Source organism: Salarias fasciatus, chromosome 11, assembly GCF_902148845.1.
Source record: "Salarias fasciatus chromosome 11, fSalaFa1.1, whole genome shotgun sequence".
In the NCBI taxonomy this organism is placed as follows: Eukaryota; Metazoa; Chordata; class Actinopteri; order Blenniiformes; family Blenniidae; genus Salarias; species Salarias fasciatus.
Genome location: NC_043755.1, coordinates 34,009,844 through 34,032,614, shown reverse-complemented (window position 1 = coordinate 34,032,614; position 22,771 = coordinate 34,009,844). Strand labels below are relative to the sequence as shown.

At 41.6% G+C, this 22,771-nt stretch overlaps 1 protein-coding gene and 1 long non-coding RNA gene across 4 annotated transcripts; both read right to left on the bottom strand.

The window, feature by feature from the left end:
* Window positions 1–3,606: 3,606 nt before the first annotated feature.
* On the bottom strand, window positions 3,607–21,767 carry LOC115397500 (uncharacterized). Its single transcript, XR_003932475.1, has 4 exons — window positions 21,653–21,767; window positions 17,748–17,750; window positions 8,350–8,358; window positions 3,607–3,618 (listed from the first exon to the last, which is right to left on the bottom strand). It is a non-coding gene; the product is annotated as an uncharacterized LOC115397500 (long non-coding RNA).
* On the bottom strand, window positions 9,454–17,199 carry LOC115397499 (sterile alpha motif domain-containing protein 3-like). 3 transcript variants are annotated; one of them, XM_030103862.1, is made up of 8 exons: window positions 16,944–17,199; window positions 15,720–15,890; window positions 13,227–13,388; window positions 12,038–12,993; window positions 11,683–11,844; window positions 11,517–11,606; window positions 10,432–10,789; window positions 9,454–10,200 (listed from the first exon to the last, which is right to left on the bottom strand). In XM_030103862.1, the coding sequence occupies exons 4-7, from the start codon at window positions 12,980–12,982 to the stop codon at window positions 10,460–10,462; spliced, it is 1,527 nt and encodes a 508-aa protein (XP_029959722.1). In that variant the 5' UTR covers window positions 12,983–12,993; window positions 13,227–13,388; window positions 15,720–15,890; window positions 16,944–17,199; the 3' UTR covers window positions 9,454–10,200; window positions 10,432–10,459. The 3 variants fall into 3 exon arrangements, 2 of the variants coding, with proteins under 2 accessions (XP_029959722.1, XP_029959723.1); XM_030103863.1 differs by having other exon boundaries at window positions 13,227–13,385; XR_003932474.1 differs by lacking the exon at window positions 9,454–10,200 and having other exon boundaries at window positions 10,362–10,789; window positions 13,227–15,890.
* Window positions 21,768–22,771: the final 1,004 nt, after the last annotated feature.

The window sequence follows — 22,771 nt, the reverse complement described above, 5'->3', positions numbered from 1 at the left end:
GTTTTTTACAGTCGACAGTTAAAAAATGTGTTTTTCAATTTTCACAAATAAATGGTCTAACTATAGCCATACCAGTTTTTTAAAGTTGACAGTTAAATTTTTTTTCAATGTTCACAAATAAATGGTCTAACTATTGCCTTACCAGTATTGTAAAGTTGGAATTTAGAAAAAAAATTGTTTTTGATTTTCACAAATAAGTGATCTTAAGTTGAAAGTAAAAAAAAAAAAAAATTTTTTTTCACATATAAATATTTTTAGTATAGCCTTACCAGTTTTTTTTAAAGTCGACAGTTAAAAAAACATTTCTTTCCAATTTTCAAAAATAAATGGTCTTACTGTAGCCTTACCAGTAGCCTGGTAAACCAGCCCCGCCCACTCCTCATCCACATTTGGATTTTGGAGCTGGGGGGGGGTCTGGGGATAAGCCAATAGAAAGAGAATGCGGCTCGGCCATGACACGGCCGAGCCAATCAGCGTTGCCGCTTTATGTTTTCAAATTTTTTTGTCTGCTAAACAGGAAGTGACGTCATCACCGAGTGCAGTGGAGATTACGGACTTTAACCATCGTCTGAAAGCTGCAAAAAGTAAAGTTATAGCCAAAATACCAAGTATTACAACAATCAAGCAAGATCGAGAGTCTGCGCCTGGAGAGTTTCTAACAGGAAAAGATGTTTTCGCATGTCTTTGCATGTAAAGAAGCTGGAGCTAAAGAGCTAAAACTAACTCTTAGTGAAGCTAACGCATTTTGATGACGTATTTGTTTTGAAGCGCTGATTGGCTGAAGTGCGTTGTCAGTCAAAGGAGTAACCGACACCCCCTGCACAGAGTTTCTATTGGCTTGTCCCCAGACACACCCCAGCTCCGAAATCCAATTGTGGATGAGGAGTGGGTGGGGCTGGTTTACGAGGCTACCGTACCAGTACTGTAAAGGCAAAATTTGTAAAAACTTTTTTTTTTTAATTTTCGCTAAAAAGTGGTGTTACTGTTGCCTTTCCAGCCTTTTAAAGATGAAATTAAAAAAATTTTTTTTTTCAATTTTCACAAATAAATGTTACCAGTTTTTTAGAGTCAAAATAAAGAAAAATATTTTTTCAATTTTCATTAAAAATGATCTCACTGTGGCCTTACCAGTTTTTAAAATCGATGGTTAAATTTTTTCCCCAATTTTCACAAATAAATGGTCTAACTATTGCCTTACCAGTACTACAAAGTCGAAATTCAGAAAATTATTTTTTTCAATTTTCACCAAAAAAAAAGGTCTTACTGTAGCCTTTCCAATCTTTTAAAGTCAAAATTAAAAAATACATATATATATTTTTTTTTTTTTCAATTTTCACTAAAAAATGGCCTTACCAGTCTTTTAAGTTGAAATTTAAATAATTATTATTGTTTTTAATTTTCACAACTAAATGGTCTTAAATGGCCTTCCCACTTTTTCAAAGTCGAAATTGGGGGGGAAAAAATATATTTTTACTAATAAATGGTACTACGATAGCCTTAAGACTTTTAAAGTAGAAGTTTGGAAAAAAAAAAGTTTTTTCTAAATTTTCTCTAAAGGTCGTACTATAGCCTTACCGCCTTTACAAAGGCGAAATTGATAAAATCTTTTTGTTTTTTAACTCTCAACTTTTTTACCAATAAATGGTCTTTTACCACTTTTTTAATGTCAAAGATGAGATTTTTTTTTCCTCAATTTTCACTAATAAGAGGTCCTACAAGTTTATAAAAGTCAAAGTTGAGAAAAAAACTTTATTTTCAATTTCCAATAATAAATGGTTTTAAAGGTATACTGGAGGATCCTTAGAACCAATCAGAATTGTATGGTTCCAACTTGTGATTGGGCAGCCATAATGCCAATCAATGTGGGAACGCGTTTGCGTGATGACGTATCACGTCGAGTCGCCGCCTCTGTGCGCGCGCTTGTTTCGAGCCGCGCATGGTTTAGGAAGTGACATGCAGCGGGAGCGACCATCGCAGAAGCAGAAGCCGCAGAAGCGGCTTGTTCCCCCCGCGAACGCCTCCGAACAGGGCCAGCGGGAGGTTCGGGAGGTTTCCCAAACGGCCGGTGTGTTCCGGGCCGGCAGTCACTAGCCCCCCCCGCGCCCGCTCTCCCGGTATATTATATATTTGCTCCCAGTCTGCGACTCGAAGCGCGAGCAGACCCCCACCCCCCTCCCTCCCCCGCTCTTCATATTATCGGATAAAACGGATCTCCAAACGAAGCTCCCAGAGGATAGAAGAAAGGCCATAGAAAAGAAGGCAAAACGCGTGTTTTACTGGGAGATTCCTCTACGAGGTGGCGGACATTCAAACACAAAAGGGATTTAGGACTGATCAGGACGTGGGGAAGTTTCTGCTGGACAGGTAACCTGCTGATTATCCCATTCAAATGTGTTTCTGCTGCATAAATGGATCTTTACGGATCGTATTCTTATGTATGATTGGAAGAAGAGTCCGACATGATTACAAATGTGTTTCAATCATATGCTTAAAGACGATGCTCCAGTGCGCGGATGTAAACAAACTGACATGCGGCTGACGTGCGCGCTCCCACAGTCCTCATGTGGAGGGAGCCGCGCATGCGCAGTGCTCCAAAAACGGCGAATCGGCCATGCTGTACGAAATCTGCGGAGAATCCTCCAACATACCTTTAATATAGCGTTACCACGTTCTTGAAGTCAAAATTGGGATTTTTTTTTCCAATCTCACTAATAAGTGGTCAAACTGCGGTTTTACCACTTTATTAAAGTCGAAAGTGCCAAAAAAAAAAAAAAAAAAAAAAATTTCAGCAATAAATAGCCTCAACACGTTTATAAGCAGTATGTAAGATTTTTTTTTTTTTTTTTTGGGGTGGGGGGTTCTACTAATAGATGGTCTTACTACTTTATAAAAGTCAACATTGAGAAAACAGACGCCTGGACGGCGTGCGGCTCGTCGACGCGGATCCGTTCGCCATTCAGCAGCAGAACCGGTTTGATCACTGGGTGGTAAATAAACAGCATCACTGCTTAACAGAGCAAGACAACCGGGTCAACAACAGCGGGTCGGTGGGGCGGCTCGCTCCGCCATGTTGGTAAAGAGCAGGGTCAACCGGAAACTCTCCAACTCCTCTACGTTCCACGGCCCTCTAGAACCGGGAGGGCCAGAGCAATACAGTTAACGAACTCTTTTTGACGGGCTTCAGGTCCATGACATGTCCAGATCGTCCTCCATATTGTCCACAGCGGCTCCTGGACGGGGACGGGGGACGCGGACAGGTCGTCTTCAGGCCAGTTTACTCCATGGTTCAAATGAAAATGCGTCGCTTTGATGTTTTCCTTTCATATTAATGCGAAAAAATGTTGAAAACGACGACTGTTTGGTCCCTGTGTGTTTTTGTCCTGGGATTTTCCGTCTGAAAAGAGTTTTTTATTGAAGAAACAGAAATCGAGTGTTTCTTTGATTTTCATTTTAAAAAACAGACATTATATTTTAAATACGAGGCGTTTTTCCTTTTCATGATCAAGAAGGGAAATAAAATCTAAAAAGATTTTCATTTTATATTTAGATTAACACAAAATGAAATTGGTAAGAGACAGAAATGAAAAGAGGTGTTTTGTGGTATTTAGTGAGCCGGAGCTCAGCAGGTGTGGCGGCTCGAGAAAGAGTCCGGTGCTGCAGCTGGACGAACGGATCAATACAGCTGTTTCACGACCGGCCGGTGTGTGTTTGGAAAGAAGATGTGACCGCTGGTGAATTCAGTGATAAATTCCAGGTAAAAATAATGACAGTCTGGACCGGACGGCAGATTCTTCCTCTGAAACACACACCGGCTGGTTGTGAAACAGCCGTATTGATCTGTTTGTCCAGCTGCAGCAGCGGACTCTTTCCAGAGCCGCCACACCTGCTGAGCTCTGTCTAAGTAAATACCACAAAACACCTACTTTCATTTGATTTCACTTTTTGTTATTCTAAATATAAAATGAAAATCGGAGCATTGTTAGAATTTCATATTTCCCTTCTTGATCATGAAAAGGAAAAAATGCCTCATATTTCAAATAAGTCTGTATTTCAAAATGAAAATTAAAGGTGGAATACAACATTTTCTCGAAAAGACGAAGCCGCACGTCCGTTACTCACTTTTTGAACAACGCGCATGCGCCAGACCGTCCGCCCGGCTCTCCTGCTTCTCCCAGGAAACGCGGAAGTGTACGAGCGCGATCTCCTCTTCTCCGGCGTGCACGGCTCTGTACAGTTTCTGCGATCCGCCTCGCTCATAAATAAAGCTTTTTTTTTCCGAAACAGCTACAGTTTCATTATGTCAGACTCGCCATCGGTAAGTACGAGCTCAGAAGCTCACCGGCTACATAAACACTCTGAATGCGCAAAAGGGAGAAGCTGATTGGGCGCGAGCACGGAGAACCGCCTTACGAAAGCAGCTCGTCAGAATGATTGACAAACAGACCCACCAGTTATTTAGGTGATCCACCCGGAAATCAAAATGTTGTATTACACCTTTAAATAAACACTTATTTTTTGTTTCTCAATACCCGTTTCAGACAGGACCAAAATAAACACAGGGACCCCGTTTCCACGGAAACGGAAGAATGAGTGGGTGCTGTAGTTTGAGAAGAACGCACTATAAACATGAGCAATGGGACAACAGCGACACTCGTACTGACCGAACGCCAAGTCGGACTGTTTTGTTAATGTAGTGTGACTCCATGTGCACCTTATACACACACACACACAGTCTCGTATTTCTATCCTCGTGGGGACCGTCCATTGACTCCCATTCATGTCTAGCCCCTAACCCTGACCCTTAACCTGACCCTAACCCACACCACAACACAGCCGAACCCTAAAGAAATGTTTTTGCACTTTTAGTTTTTTCAGTAACAACAACATGGTCAAGAAAACACTGTTTCTCCTACTGAGGACCGGAAGAAGGTCCCACAAGGCACGTCGTTCCACGTTTTGCTATCCTTGTGGGGACATTTGGCCCCACAAGGATAGAAATACGAGAACACACACACACACACACACACACACACACACACACACACACACACACACACACACACAGGGACACTTACACGCAAACACACACACACACACACACACACACACACACAGACATGAACACACACACACGCACACACACACTCACACACTCTTTTTCTATAGTTGTGAGGACATTGATTGACATTAAGCATTTCCTGACTCTTCACCCCTAAACCTTAACCATCAAAATGAATGCCATACCCGTACCCGTACCCGTACCCTAAACCCATACACTGTAAATAGAGAAGTGAACGGGACATGTGGCTGAAAACATGAAGCCTACCCGGAAGTGTCAAAAACTTGCAATATCACAGTGTCCACCAGGGGGCTCCAAAAAGGATGTGACTCCATAGACTCCCATTCAAAATGAAACATCAATAAAACTGGATCGGCTGAGTTTCTACAGCTCAGAGTTGTTTTTTTCATTGCATTTCATCATCTGGAAGAGAGATCAGGTGGTCCACCTGAAAATATATATATATATTAGTATTGAATTTTCTATAGAGCGTTAAAGTTTTCATAATGAGGGGGCGTGGCTACTTGATTGACAGGTCTGCTCTGGAACGCTTGACAGATCCTTCTAGGCTTTCAGCAGGTTTACATTAAGGAGTCTGACATTAAGATGAAGTTCTCCTCTAGTTGTTATTTTCCACAGTGACTCAGTTTGTTGACTAGTTTTAGTTAGTTGTTGATTCATGACTACTTCCTGGATTAACTACTCAAAAAGACCCTCAAAGGATTTTGTTATCCAGTTTTTTCTGTAATTCCTGCATTTATATAACAGTAAATATGATGTGTTGTGTTCACCAAAACAAATGTTTTTTTTCTGAGGTGTTGTGTTTTGAACATAAAGTTTAGAAAACTTTAAGCAGCACCTGGTTTTGTTTTCCCGGCTCTCGTCGGTGCTGCTTCGTTTTGGCGCCAGGCTGCTTTGTCCAGCTTTTAATGCAGCCTCAGGCCCGGGGCTTCGCTCGCTGACCACAGCCGAGCCGCAGCGTCACGGCTCGGGGGGGGGGGGCACCGTGGGGCTGCTGGCCGGGGACAGAGCGCTGCTTGTGGCTAGGGATGTCCCGATACAACATTTTCACTTCCGATATGATGCCGATATTGCAACCTTGACTTTTGGCCGATACCGATATTGGTCCGATACGATATCAGTGCGAATTAGGGCTGGGCAATATGGCAAAAAAAATGATCACAATTTTTTTTTTCATATCATTCAATCTCGATTAAAATCACGATATGCTATTTTGTTTTTAAACCAGTTTTAAAGCATCTGCACTGAAAACTAGAACTATAGAATAGTTTAACATTTTATTAACAAACCAAGCAAATAGCAATGCAAATTAAATAATATAAACATAGAAAAATAGAAGAACAATCTCACTGAACAGTGCAGTAAATGGAAAAAAAAAATCTAGCACCAAGATAATAAAATCTTGCGATGCAGCATTTTTTCAGTAAAAGAGAAGAACTGAATGATCGCTAGTTAAAGTGTGACAGTTTACAGCCCTGAGGATTTTTGTTGCTATGAAAGATTAAAAAACTAAAGAAACCTCCTGGGGATAATGAAGGTGCTTTAGAACATAAACATTATTTTCAAGTTCTGATGCTAAATATGCTGCTGCCATCATTAATGCTTGCATCAAATGTACAAAATTTAAATAATCTAGATTGGAAAGATTAGATTTAAAATGTAACGGTACAAAACTACAATAATATAAAAAAAATAGACAAAATTAATCATTTTTCTCCTCTTACAATGTTGCTCGTACGGTGCAGTGGCCTGAAAAGATGACGCTGGCTGCGTTTACGTGCAGTCAATATTCGTGTTAAGATAAATATTCTGGTTTCTGAAACATTTGGAATAAACTCAGGGAGATCCTCATTCAGGCCGCGGCCACAGGCGACGCCATGACTGCAATTGCACTTCATGCCACTAGGTGTGCTGTTTGCATGTTCAACCTTATTTTACACAGACACCACAGAAGAAGACCGGCGCTGCAGGCTCTCTGCATGTTGTTAGAAACAGAGCATTAGCGGCAAGAAGTGGTGATATGTTCAATGATGCGATGCACCGTCATTTTCATTAAAAGAGAAGAACTGAACGATCGTTAGTTAAACTGTATCACCAGTAGTTCCTGGACTCAAAAGACCAGATTCCTTGCGGCTCGGTGAGCTAGCAGCGGTGAGCTAGCAGCGGTGTGCTAGCAGCGGTGAGCTAGCAGCGGTGAGCTAGCAGCGGTGTGCTAGCAGCGGTGAGCTAGCAGCGGTGAGCTAGCAGCGGTGTGCTAGCAGCGGTGAGCTAGCAGCGGTGTGCTAGCAGCGGTGAGCTAGCAGCGGTGTGCTAGCAGCGGTGAGCTAGCAGCGGTGAGCTAGCAGCGGAGCGGGTGGAGCAGCCTGTCCTGTCAGCAGCAGCCTCATCTTCAGAGCATAACGCCGAGGCACGGCTGACTTCCTCTGCTTCGCTGCTCCGCGTTCAGCTCCATCTCTGTTTACTTCTCAGACAACTTGCAGGCGGAAGTTGAGCAGGAAAAAGTCGACTGTGTCACGCACATTTCTGCCATGTCTGATCGAGTAAATGTGCTCACAGCTGATCACCGTGATCGACTGGAAATTAATCGCTATCAACAATCACGATCATATAATCGCCCAGGCCTAGTGCTAATCAGACATACTTTCATTACTTATTTTGGAGTGTGGAATGTTAGAAAAGGCGTGATCAAGTGATGTTACACAGAGAACAACAGTCAGCAACAGTCGGTATAATAATAATAATAATAATAATAACAATGTATTGGTTTTATATAGCGCTTTTCAGGACACTCAAAGACGCTATGAGAAAAACTGACCCATTTATTATTAACCAATTGGTTACAAAAATTTTTATCTTCAATATAATACCTGCAGTGTTCTACAGTTGAATAAAATAAAATAAATTAGAAGACGCTCAAAAATAGTGTAAATAACGCCAATAAAAACAAATTACACTTCTAAAGTGCAAACAATTCAAGTCCACTTCAGCTATTTTTTACTATCAGAGGTGCTGGAGTGGAAAATGGACAGCTTCATCCTTTAGACTCAGGGTACGGTGGCCGACAGGTGCAAACGCGCTGCAAACACAGAAAACACATGCAAGAAAGAAATGCTGCAAGAGAAAAAAACGCAGCAAACACAGAAAACACCTGCAAGAAAAAAAAACACATGCAAGAAAAAAAAACGCTGCAAGAGAAAAAAACGCTGCAAGAAAAAAAAAACACTTGCAAGAAAAAAAAACGCTGCAAGAGAAAAAACCGCTGCAAACACAGAAAACACCTGCAAGAGAAAAATGCTGCAAATTCAATCCACAACGGAAGTGCGCCAGGTCGCTCCAAGAAGAAGAAGAAGAAAAAAGTACGGAAACCCTACAAGGACATGGTTAAATACTTTTTTTTATTATTTCCTCAGAGAACTGCAACAACCTCATCACATTCACCAGGTCAGCTTTTCCATGCTGCTTCATGCAGACAGACGTGTGACTTGTAAGAAAAATAGTGGAGCAGTGAGTTAAAAGCTGATGGCGACAAAATCAAAGACAGCAAGCAGACTGCTGGAGAAACCTGCTGCAGGAGTTCTAATCAGTGTAAAACGTCAGTGGGGACGTGGTTGATAAGGGTCTCATTCAGTTCTGCTTTGTTTCATTTTTTCCCACAATACTTTTATTGATTTTCAAGTTTAATAGTGAAAGATAAACAAAAGATAGCATAAGAACACAGCTCAAAACACAAACACACCCATTCACACCTGGTAGACCTGCACCAGATGACTCATGTATGCACATACATGTACACACACACACACACACACACACACACACACACACACACACACACACACACACACACACACACACACACACACAAAACCAAGTGGCATGCACAGAACACTGATAATGGCGAGAAAGAAAACAGTAGTAGTTTGAATGTCATGTCCACACTGTAAGACATTTCATGTTGGTTAAACTTACAAACGAAAGTCCACCTGCTGCCTTGAAATTGCAATTTCAGTCAACATGAAGATTGATTTTGTTTCAACTCAGAAAAATAAGTTCTTAAAGTTGATTGAACTACAATGCTCTAGTTGTCATAACATAGATTTTAAAGTTGTGATTTGATTTTACTTGTTATTCCTTGTCATTTCAACTTGATAATGACAGTTACAACAAAACTCATTTTGTATTAGAAAACAGAGAACATTCTCTATATCAAGTTGAATTACCAGAAAGTAATGCGTTATAATGACTCACAATTCCAAATCAAAATAACTTGCCTAGATTATATGACTTCCCATTTCAAGTTAAAATTATTTAATTTTCACATTTGTTTCAACTTACATGGTACATGACAGAACTTCAGTGTATTCTTTCAATTTAGCATTTATTTGAAATATATTGCATATTTTACAATATAAAAACACTGGATTCTTCTTCATTGCAAACAACCCAAACAGTGCATTTATCTAGCACACATTTTAGAAACTGGATATCAGTGAAAACAACAGAGAATCTTTTTATGATAAGTTACTGTCTCAAAACTCTTATGTGCAACTTCCAGCTTGGAGCAGTCTGTGCAGCCTCTCACCTTTTATTTTCTCACCCATACTCGGATGAAAAAGTATCCATAACACATCTATACCTGGCCTGGGCAGTAAAAACAGTAGAAATGAACACTTTAATATGTGATCCAAAATTCAAGTCCCACAAACTGCAGCTTCCTGGCAGCGGTACAAACATGGCAACGAACACATGGACAGTGTGTGTGAATCAAAATACTAGTCCCACAAAACTGCAACTTCCTGGCAGCGGTACAAACATGGGAATGAACACATGAAGTGGGTGTGTGAGTCAAAATTCAAGTCCCACAAAACTGCAGCTTCCTGGCAGCAGCACAAACATGGCAACGAACACATGGACAGTGTGTGTGAATCCAAATTTTAGTCCCACAAAACTGCAGCTTCCTGGCAGCGGTACAAACATGGCAACGAACACATGGACAGTGTGTGTGAATCAAAATACTAGTCCCACAAAACTGCAGCTTGCTAGCAGCAGTACAAACATAGGAATGAACACATGAAGTGGGTGTGTGAGTCAAAATTCAAGTCCCACAAAACTGCAGCTTCCTGGCAGCGGCACAAACATGGCAACGAACACATGGACAGTGTGTGTGAATCCAAATTTTAGTCCCACAAAACTGCAGCTTCCTGGCAGCGGTACAAACACATGGACAGTGTGTGTGAATCCAAATTTTAGTCCCACAAAACTGCAGCTTGCTAGCAGCAGTACAAACATAGGAATGAACACATGAAGTGGGTGTGTGAGTCAAAATTCAAGTCCCATAAAACTGCAGCTTCCTGGCAGCGGCTTGAGTTGTCCATTTGTTCACAGGAGATATCTGAGCAGTTTATTTCTCAGCCCATGGATTCTTGCTGAGCACTGGTCTGGCTGAATCTTCATCATGACCCTCTGAACGAATTCAAAGGAGTACCTCATTTTACGGGGGTACTCAAGATTCAGGCAGTAGATCGCACCCATTAACATTGCAAAACCAGTGGAAACATCACTGATGCCATGTAGGATGATCTTCTCCTCTACCACCAGGACCACACTGAAGACTTCCAGAGGAAATTCATCTTGCAGAGGGCCTTCGTGTCCAATCAACAGCCCAAGCTGCATTCCTTTCATTATGACATCCAGGGTTTCTCCATGAACCTTAAGACACAGAAAGAGAAACAGTTTACCATACAACTTCAATTTAAGGCCTAGTCCCGGATAAAACTCCTTTTTAAAAGTCCGGTATTTGGCTACATATTTTGACAAATGTGTCTCAATTACAAGACTGATATATACCGTATTCAGATGTCAGTCATATTTTCTGATTGCCAGGGTGGCAGCACAGGAAAAAGTGCTACCTAAAACTATCAGTTGGCTAATTAATGGAATACTGCTCTCCTTACACTAAAATGAAGGAGAAGTAATTGCTGGATGTTTCTGCAGTGATCTCAATAAAGTGAATACAATGGAATAAACATAACTTCATATGTCTGGAAGACTGGCATGGAAAGGACAAGGGCTAACCATGATATTATAAAGAGCGAGTGAGTGAGTGACCTGCACTGTCACACTGTAGATAATGAGAGCCTCAAGTCCCAAATACAGACTGAATGAGTTCAACGATTTAAACAAATCAAAGTTCAGGCTATCAATTTCAGTTTTACAGTATGACATTACTACAACTATTTAAGCTTTTACCAGCAGTATTGCAGTACACCTACCACTGCCACTTCAACCAAGAAGAGGAAACATTTTTAATGCAATTTCTGTAAAAATTTAAGTGGGTTTTGGTATGGTAATACATCAGGTGAACACAAAAAATGTAACTTCAGTCATATTTCAAGTTAGAAAAGTGAGTGTAGCATGAAATGCGAAAAAGTCTTACATCGCACATCCTGATTATGTCGGAGGAATCCTCTGAGAGGTATCGGGGAAGACCAAGTAGGGTGGCTGTTCTTCTGTTTTGGTTTGTATCCTACAGAAACATACAGATAAATTGTGAATCGTAACCTATAATCTTAACTGGAAGCTTTTTTCTTCACAGTACATACTTCCTTTTGAAGACAATTCAGAACACTGCTCAAGGTCACCCTCCTGCCCGATGCAGCCGCTGCTTTGTACAGCTCGAGGAGACTTGGCACCAAGGCATCCAGTCCATCCAGGAATGACTCCAGCAGGTCTTTGGTGACAATTCTACTGAACTCGGCACTTATCTGCAACACAGATGACAAAACGGCAGAGACAAGGAAATTAGTGAGGGAAAATAAGTGTGGAATAAGTGTAGAACTCTAGAGAAAGAAACAGTTATCACAAACATGATTGTGACAATGAGTAAACACCGTTTACCTACATCAGTGGTAAGCAAGAAACTACAGGATTCCCATTATTTTGTCAGCAAAAAATTACCTGTCTCTGACTGAAGAGAGCAGGCCATCTGTCCATGACTGCAGAGATGAGGGGTTCATCACCAATGATCTCTTGTCTTCTCTGTGAAAATGTTGCAGTCATCAATTCCCCAAGGAGCTGTAGATCTGGATCTCTCTTCTGCACTTCCAGAAGCATGGTTTCTCGGTCCTTCTCTGACTTGACAGTAGTTTGTCCTTCAGGTGGCTCTGGCAAGTAGTGAATCTCTCCCTTTTTTGATTTCTTGATTGGCTTGCTGCGTCCCTCTCCTCTTTTTCTTTTGTTTACAACAACTTCGGGGCATCCAGCTGCCATCATCCTCTGTCGGTAATTGCCCATCTTGAATCTCAAGCTGAACACCCAGCAAAACCATCCTTTACCTGACCCAGGCTCACTGAGACATGGGTGTTTTGAAACGAGAGCTTTGGCAACACTTTCATAGTGGTCTTTACTTGGATAGGCAGTGATTTTGGATATGGTATCAGCAAGTCTGTCCAGTATTTCACTTTTCACACTCTTTGAGATAGTCATCACAGTTCCATTACTGGCATAGGCATCATTTGCTCTTCTCAGCTGTAGCTCAACATCATGGGAGAAATCTGGAATGACAAAGGGGTCAGGCCATTCTGGTGAATCACCACTACTCGGGGAACCAATGCTTGATGTCAGGGAACTCAGGCTTGCAGTATCCAATGTCGAGTCAGAAACAGGTTCAGTAAATAAAACTTTCAGAGTGGCTCGTTCTGTTGGCAGATCCTTCATGTCTGTTAAGTTGCAGAGCTCGTTCCCAAAGTCTGGGTCTTCAAACTGTAAAATGAAGTTCCCACGGAGGCCCAACATGTTGCGTAGTGTTGTACGTAGCTCATCGACCGATGGGGGAATGGTTTGTAGGGTAACACGTCGAATTTCCTGAGGTGAGACGATGACTCGGAGAAGCAATGTTGACATGGCGCTGATAACTGAAACACAATGAAAAAAACATGAACACACTTTATTACCAGTGAAAAATCAGAATCTAACAAACTATGAATAAAATATTAAAACAGGGTTGGGCACCACCACTGGGATTGAAAACCTGAAATGAAAGAGGTACATGTTCCAAATTTATGTCATTGCACTTGTCAAGCGGCGTCTGTTTTGGTATGTCTTCCAAAAATTAAGAGTGTGTTTACATGTACAACACAAACATTACCTTAATGCAACATGAATGTCCGTGGAGTAATGAGTAGCCTTCCTTCAACAGAGTATGCAGCAAGGGGGGTGTAGTCATTCAGACTATCAGGATCAATCAACACAGTTGATGCAGGGTCCCTTTTGGCAAGCTGGTAACATCTCAGATGGTCCACGAAGGCTGCTGTGAACAGTTCTGTAATGAATGAGATGCACCCACCCACCACACAGATCTCCAGTACCACCCCAAAATCTGGCAGTCCACTTGTCTGTCCTACAGAGAGCACCATTCCTTTGGAGTATTTAGTCCCATTTAAGTAAGCAATGGAGGTGAGTGAAACAGAGTCCAGACCTCTAAACTTATTCCATATAGCCTCTCTGATAGCAGCATCGAAGACGCCCACAGACACAACTGATAGTCGCCCAGTCTCAATGCTGGGCTTGAAAACATTTGGCATCTCCAAATAATATGCTAACATCAGCTGATGTCTTGTGGCCAACGTGTGCAGGATGTTCTTGAAGTTCCCAGCATTGTGAACTACTTTCTTAAAGAAAGAATGTTTGGCCTCAAATCTTATAGTCCAGAAGTCAATTACTGGACCGTATTTCTTAATAAGAACAGGATAATGCTCAAGATAATGATGCTTAGGGCGCAATTTGGTACCAGGAAACACTTCTGAAAGCAACTGTCTGTGGTCAGAGATTTTGGCCTGCAGGTAGCACAGAGTTTCTGTTGTGAATGAGGGGCTTGATAAGAGTTCCACAATGTCTTTCAGTTCAAGGACCACTGACCAAGTTTTTTCCCCTTCTGGAACATGGTGGCCAACCAACAATGGAAGAAATCTCAGGAGCGCCCAGTTCTCATGTCCATTTCCACCAATTGTTCCTTTTTTTGAAAAGTTTGTTTGTATTGTCTGAGGTCTGTTAGTTTTGTCATAAAACTGAAAAGGAAATGATGCAATTTTATCATTAAGGTCATTCAGCGTGAAATACCTTTTAGCAATAAGATCTGAAAGACACATGCATAGTTCCACAGGTACAATTCCTTCCAATAGATCGTGTAGAAAGTCAGGTGGAAACCCTTTTGCAGGATGAAAGTGGTCAAGTCTGCTTAAAGGACAGTCTCTCTTCAAACCATCTACACATGAGGCATCAGTCGTATTAAGCAGATTAATAGCTTCATCAAACAGTTCTGGTGTTCTCAAAGTAAATGCCCCACTTCTGACATCATGTTTCTGAATATCTTTGAGATTAGCCAAACAAAATCTGCAAAATTTCTCGACATTGAAAGACTCTTGGTATCCAGCAAGAGAGTGTGCACCCAAATTGTCTGCAGATACATACAAAACGGTTCCTTTAACATAAGACTGAAGTTTTTGTACAAATACACCTTTCGTCTCTAAATGTTTAAGATCTTGGATCAGAGGCTCCAAAACCCTGCTGTAGCCATATTGTTTCAAATGTACAGTTTTACACAATGCAGCTAGATAAATTGATGATAATGTTGATCGCAGTCTTACGGGTAAGTTGGCTATAACCCAATATATGCCACACACTTTGTGTTTCTTTTTTGAGGTCCCCAATGGATTACAAAGTTCAAAGTCGTCGATGTACAAGCCAAGAGCTACGCCCAATTCTTCAGTGAGCAGTTTGTTTTCTTTAAAATATTCACCATCTTGAAATGAACTGTAATGACCTTCCCGTTCACTGGATCTCTGTAATGTCTGAAGAATCTCACTTCGTTCCAACAACTTCTTTAACAAATCTAAAACAGGAACATAAACAAATGAATGTTGTTTTTCTTGTGCATTTAACACATACTCAACCGGTTCAATAACTGTAAAGTTCTTTCTGTAAAATGATTGCCTTTTACGCTCAGTGCCCAAAGGCCCCTTCCTTGATAGAAATCTGAGTGGGTTCAGAGATTGTATTGAATCAGACAATGATGTTACAACAGAGGCATCAACTGCACAGTTATTTTCTTCCAAAACTTTCTCTATAATTTTTTTTATATTTCGATAGGCAAAGTCTCCGATGTCAAATAACTCATCAATTACTTCCTGTAATGCTGAATTTGACACATGTAAAATTGTTTGCATGCGGAGAAACAACGATGCCAATTGATTTTTAATGGACTCGCCATTTTCAAGGGCAGGTTCAGATTCAGGTACAGTATCAAATGAAGATGATGCCTCTGTATCAGGAACACAATCCTCTACTACTTCTGCATTTGTAAATGTATGGTGCACAAAAAGCTCTGGTCTTAAACTATTAAGAGTGGAAAACTTATGACAACGACTTCTATGAGCAGTAAATGTTGACAATACATTAGATTTGAAAGCACAGTCCGCAAATGGACAGTCAACAGTTTCTCTGTTCCTCAAATGAGTCTTCAGATGAGCAACATATCGGTTTGTGTTAGTTGGCTCTGAGAACGTACATAAATTACAACATAACTTAGTCACAATTTTATGATCTTCTGTTACATGCTCTTTAAGATGTTTTTTTAGTTCACCTTGAGTTTGAAATGTGTTCAAACAGTCTTCATAAATGCAGACAAGGCCTGAAGTCCTCCGGTGATGTCCGTGACGCTCCTTATAATGCAGCAGTATTCTTCCTTGCAGACTGGTTGAGAATGCACAGTACTTGCATTTCCAAATCATGGATTGCACATGGTCGTTGACATCTATTCAAGGAAACAAAAAATGAATGAATGAATAGCATGTTCAAAGAATGCAACCCGTGATGTGAGATATATATAAATCTCATAGGAGTTGCATTTTCAAATTAATAGTTAGTTCCTTGAGATTTAAAATTATTTAATCTTTCAAAATGTGACAAAATAGCTTCAAACAGAGATAAAATGATATCACACATAAAACATTTCATAATTCCAGCTTCTACATCAGGGTTTCCGCCAAACCTTTTCAGTCTGGGCCCGCGCTAAATTCAGCAGCGCCAGGACAATGGACAGGAAAAAAAGTAGCGCTGCGTTAGCAATTAGCACCGCGGAGCAGCAGCCATGCTCTGCACTGCTTCGACGCTCCGTGTAAGCAGCGCGGCCAAACTGTAATCCTGCAGGAAACACTGTACATCACAAAAAAAGCTAGCTCTTCCCACTGGCTATTCACCCCCACCTCCCCCCTCCCCTCAAACCCCAAGAAAAAAAAAAGCTAGCTCTTCCGACTGACTACCCCCCCTCCCTCCCCTCAAACCCCAAGAAAAAAAAGCTAGCTCTTCCGACTGACTACCCCCCCTCCCTCCCCTCAAAACCCCAAGAAAAAAAGCTAGCTCTTCCGACTGACTACCCCCCCGACCCCCCACGAAAAGGCACGGCTGTCAGTAAACTGTCCCACACTGTCCAGACTGAAAAAGTTATGCGTGCCTCTTCCCGCTAATGGCAACTCGCATGCGCAGCGTCACAGGTTTGTCCACAGATTCCAATGCTTGAGGGTTGGCAGAGAGAAGCCGGGGTCGGCTGCGGTAAATAGAAGCAGCCGCCAGCGGCCATTGGCTAGGTTATGGGAAGCCCCGACACCGGCAGTATGGCTTCTCCCCGGGAATCCTCAAAACTGTGAACTGCCGAGCCGAGCCCCGACACCACGCGCGAGGCTCCATTAGCGGGCAATGCCTCCGTCAGACCGTGGGGAGCTAAAACATCTCCAGACAATTCAAAAACAGCCCGTATATTGTTTACGTTACCACAACTAAGTTTTAATGGAGAAAAAGACAAACTCACCTCCTGTTACTGTCGCTCAGCATCAAAAAGTAATCCTTCCGTAACTCCCGACTCCATCTCATCCGTGGCAGACTGACAATGTGCGAATTTGCTCCGCCTCTTTTAAGAGAGCGTTGTCAGGCAGTGTCTCCCTCCGCCTGCACTTGTTTGCGACAAAACATCTATATTAGATGGCATTTCATAGCCTGTGATGTATCTGCGATGTATAATGTACTAAGACCATGTTTTAACCTTGCCATGGTTTAAAGAAGACTGTAAAACCCAAATGCCCTTTTATCCAACCCCTTCCCCCATTCCCGCCTTTTAGATTTGCTCCCCGCCCCCCAACTGTTAACTCATGAACTCAAGTCAAATCGACACTTGCAGATCGAAAAAAGTCTCAACAAGTCAGCACAATGCTTTTCTGCAAGTTTTACAGCGATAAACTCATACAGCTGAGTTCAAACTCCAAAACCTATTTCAGCTTTTTATGTTAAAGAGGGGAAGTAAGTGAAGTTGACTAAATCGAGCTGTAATGTTTTACAGTGCAGTTCTGCTGTAACGTCTCCTTTCATTCACTCACTCATCTTGTGTCTTTTTTATTTTACAGAAGGAGCTGGACGTGGTGATGACAATGTGGAACACCGGGATCCAGCCAGGCACCAAAAGATACGATCCCTTCCATGGAAAACCTTTCCTCTGTATCATGAACCAGAACTGTACCGAGCACAGGACTCCGTCCAGCCAGTGGACAGAGGGAACATTGTCTTGGAAGAGGACATCTGTCTTTGGAAAACTGACTTTGTCTGTGATCCAGATCTTCACCAGCTCTGCCTTGTGGTCATAAATAAACTGAATCTTGAGGCAGGTCATGATGCTGCTGAGGCAACCAGACTGTACAGACAGCCGAAGACTTAATGAGAACAGCTGTCAGTCAGATTAAGCCCCACCTACCAAAACTGTTGCCACAACAGCCAATGTTAAAAACTTTAGCCTACCGCTTTGAGCACACTTCCATTTCCAGTGTTTTATACACACCTGTTTTCTGATTTTTTTCTTTTTTACAGTGTTAGTTTGTATGAAACATATCATGGATGCACTGAAACAAATAAATGTGTTCAGTTTCAATGTGGGATGTTTGCATGTCCTCTAAGTCCAACTGTGCTTCACAAATATCCATTTTCTTCAAGAAAAACTCCATTGTATATGCTTAACTGACACTGCTGGGCTCAGCTGTGGCGTTCTTTAATACTGAAGTAACACTCCAGATCCATGTGTGCTTGTTTATTTTGAAAGGTCAAACCATCATCAGGTCATGTTAAATCATTTCATTTTATAGGACAGTCTCAAAGCAATGCTTGAATGTTTATCATTTTTGTAGATAATTTTATTTACACATCAAAGCTACCAAGATGTCGACATGTAGCCTGATAAAGGTTGATGTCAGCTGGTTGATCTGAATCTTACACCTGTGTGACAACAGTGTGATGGAACAAATGGTTGACTTCAAACCTAAAACCAGACATTTCAGTTTATGGTACAGCCAGATCTGCACCACGGCCACATTTCAGTTAAGATCTATAAATTTGTGTGAATTGAATCTCTTGTTTGACTGATTTGTTGAGTCAGTCAGTTTTTATGAAGAGTATTTCTTTATAAAGATGAAACTGTCCAGAAAAGACTGTTTAATTGTTCTTATATATATGCATTTATACCCTCAAATGGAGGCTGATGTACTCAAATATTTTTGACAATGTCCTCATGCATGACACTCATGTGGGCTCAGGAGCAGCTGTGATTCATAAAATCATAGATAGGAACCAAAACAATTTGACTGGAAGACATTACAAAAAACTGGATTGAATTTCAAACAGTTTAATACAAAAATAGAATCTTTGTTGACAATGATATTCTACAATAAAATTATACAGGATCTGACAAGATTTTGTCATGAAAATAAAACGGCATGAAACTGAGCAAGAGCAGAAAGTAAAGCCGGCCTCCACACGGCTCCAGATGAGGAAGAGACTTTGACAGGGCTTCCTCATCCTTCATCCACCAGCATCTTTGTCCACCTGCCACAGTAAAAACAAAAACTGAAGTTACAAAAGAAAAAAACATATAATCAGGAAGCCTTCTGGGCTGCATTACTTGTCATCAATAGGATAACGGCTGGAACACAGCAGAACCTTCCTGCAGTCAGCATCCAGTGCAATACGTTTTTCCCCAATTCAGGAAACACTTAAATTTCACTCTGGTTCATTTCAAGTCCCAATTTCTAATTTACTGTCCCATAATTGATTCATTTTAATTTCATTTTGTGAAAAAACAAACAAAAAAAGTTTGCTGTTTTTGCTTCACTATGAATTCAGACAAAACATTAGTAATGTATTCTATTTTATTTGGATGTTTGAGACTTCCAAATACATCTAAAGTTTATCAAGCAGGTTACAGCCACCTTGCTCCTGTAACTCAACATTACCTGTGACTGATGATTCTGTCAACATCGACTCATTTGAAACGACTTTTTTTCTGTAATGAACATATGGCTACAGCCAAAGTGACTATTCTGCTATATGTATATAACTGAAAAAACACCATAACAGTACAGTTGTCAGGATGGGAAGCAGGGAAACAGCAGTTTTTGATTATTACATACTGTAAGTACAGAAAGCTGACCTGGTGAATGTGGTGAGGTTGTTGCAGTTCTCTGAGCTGCTCCAGAACAGACAGTCTGGGTCAGACTCTAGAAAACACACCGGTCCTGCATCAGGAGGCTGAATATCGCAGTTCCACTGTGTAGATGCTGGAAAGACAGCTGTTTGATTTGCGTGCATCATATAAGTTATTCAGAAATGAGTAACAGTACAAAAAACTCATAAACAGGCTGAACTCTCCTGTCTGTGGTCCGTGGCGGCGGAGCGTCGCTGTCTGGTGAAAGACTAGGACTCCCGGTTCACCGGATTGTCGTTTTGTCGAGACAACGTGGAAAAATAAGTCGACTTCTCGATAAACCACTGAAATTAACTCGTTATCACGGCAAAGCGGAGGAAAAAAAAAATTTAACCATGTCCTTGTAGGGCTTCCGTACTTTTTTCTTCTTCTTCTTCTTGGAGCGAGCTGGCGCACTTCCGTTGTGGATTGAATTTGCAGCATTTTTCTCTTGCAAGTGTTTTCTGTGTTTGCAGCGGTTTTTTTCTCTTGCAGCGTTTTTTTTTTCTTGCAAGTGTTTTTTCTCTTGCAAGTGTTTTCTGTGTTTGCTGCGTTTTTTTCTCTTGCAGCATTTTTTTCTTGCAGCGTTTCTTTCTTGCATGTGTTTTCTGTGTTTGCAGCGCGTTTGCACCTGTCGGCCACCGTATGGGCCATTTTAAGTTCAACTAAAGACGTACCCAAAGTAAACTGAATGCTGTTCTTGAACTGTTTGGAGTACATGCATGGTTGGGGTCTCATTTGAAAGCTGACAAGCTGTATTTTCACCCAGTGCAGTCAGAATTACTCTAGGTGCTACTGGCACAGAGTTATTTATGTTGCAGCACACTGAATTAGGATGAATTTCATTCTCGCCTGGATTTTTTCCTTCATAAAACACCTGGAAATAAGTGTGGAAGCACTGTGAGAGCTTGAAAACACAATTTTGCTAAAGCCTGGGGTCTTACATAGTTCAGGTCAAAATGTCAGAGCAGTACTACAAGAAATGAGTGTTTCACACATGTATTTGTACTGCTATGCCCCGGCGGGGTCAAATTTGGACATCCTCTGTATACCCCCTGGATGCCCTCTGTACAATGGTATATGTTGGTTTTTGGCCCGTTTTTACATTATTTTCACTCCAAAAACTCATAAAGTACTCAAAAAATCACTTCAGATAGGCTTCAGTGTGGGATAAGGCCCTCAGACTGAGAGGAGCAGGGACAGACAGCAGGTGCATCCCTCAGCAGATGTCTGAGAAGTCACTAAACCCCGCCAGCGGGCCAGCCAGCCATTCAGCAAGCTCATTGGCTACCAGCCCTGTCAGTCAAACGTTTCTACCGACGTGATTGGCTCAGAATTCATCGATGATGAGCGATGACAACCGATGACGAGGGTCCATCAGTCTCGGCAGCGGTTGGCTGGTTAGCCATCGGAGGCAGCGATGAGTCACTTGATTGGTTGAAATATGATGAATAAGCAACAAAAAAACCGTTCAGTCGCCATATTGGATTCCTCAGCGCGAGTCAAATTTTATTTCTGATAAAAAAATGGATTATTATCGGACGCGTGGTGGCGCATCTAATTCTGGTTTATTTGCTTATTTCAAGACATGTTTTGGACAAAATGCTATACTTTCTAGCTTTGTCTGGATGCATACGTTTGGATTGTTTGCGTTTTTTCTGGATTATTTTCATCTGTGATTAGTTCTGAGCCTCCAAAGGTGAGTTACGCTGTTTACATTATTTGCTGTTTGTTGGACAAATGTGTTTATATTACCCGCTGTGGTAATCATATCTGAAAGTGATTTATACCGACGGATTTATGAGAATTTAAGCTTTCTAACTGTACATAATGTGTCCGTGGAAACTGCAAAATGCAAATGCATCTGGAGATGTTTACCGGCCCGCGGACAGGTCGGTTTGTTCTTAACGGAGCGCTTATATCGGAGATTTTAGATGCAGTCCGATAAAATCCGATACTCGTTTTTTGGCTGATATCGGACCGATATCGATATCAGTATCGGATCGGGACAGCCCTACTTGCGGCTGCTGTCAGCGCTGAGCGGCGGCCCGGCGGCGCTTCCCTCCATGAACCCTCCAGCCTGTGAATCCCCGAAGAGAGCCAAGATCCTGCTAGCTGGCGGCACGGTGGGGCAGCAGATGTTCCCGCTGTTGCTTGGGATTCTGGTCAAATGCATAAACTCTGTAAACGTTATTATTGACAAGTAAATGATCTGAAACACCATGAAGCAGTTCACAGCAGAACCCACAGTCCTGGGCTCTGTCAGCCCCGCCCCTTGTCGCTCTCCGGCCCCGCCCCCTCACTGTATTTTTTTCATCTCTGGCTCCAAATTTCCAACATGTCCGCCTCTGAGGGAGCCTCATTTGATGATAATAGAAACAAACGGGTGACGTCACGAACGATACCCACTTGCCTAAACCTAAACCTAAACCTGACCCTCACCCTCAAAAGGGTTATTGCACATTGTGAGGACCAGGAAAATGTCCTCACTTTGTAAAACTACCTGACAATGTTGGTGTTTTGGTACTCACAGCCATAGAAAGATATGCACGCACACATGCACACATGCACGCACGCACGCACGCACGCACGTACGCACGCACCAGTGGTGTGAATTATAATTGTCTTGTGAGAATTGTCACCTCATAAATAATAAATGAAGAATTTTCTCATCTTCAGATCTCATTTCATTAGTTTAATAAACCTTCCAGACGTTTGTTCAGCGGGCCTTCCTGATGTGGTTCTGCTCTGCATTCGTTGCCAGTTTCACTCTTTGACTGGAGTCACATGGTTTGTGATCATTTAACATGGAAATAGGTCCTCATCCTCCTCCATGTTGAGCATGTGATACCAGTTATATCCAGTAGATGGCAATACAGTTATTTAGAAGGAAGGAAAGTCACAAAAAACAATTTTTTTTTTCTTTTGACTGTGAATGAAAATTTTTTCCGGTGTTTCATGTTTTTGCTCCGTAACATGATACGATTTTCTGAAATGTGCCGGTAAATTGATTAGTTGAGTTGTTCAGTCATTATGAGGGGCCGTAGAACATAATATATAATCAAAAATTCTGACAAAAGATGCAGAAAATAGATCTGGAAGCCCAAGAGGCTCAAATAAATCACAAATTCATCCAG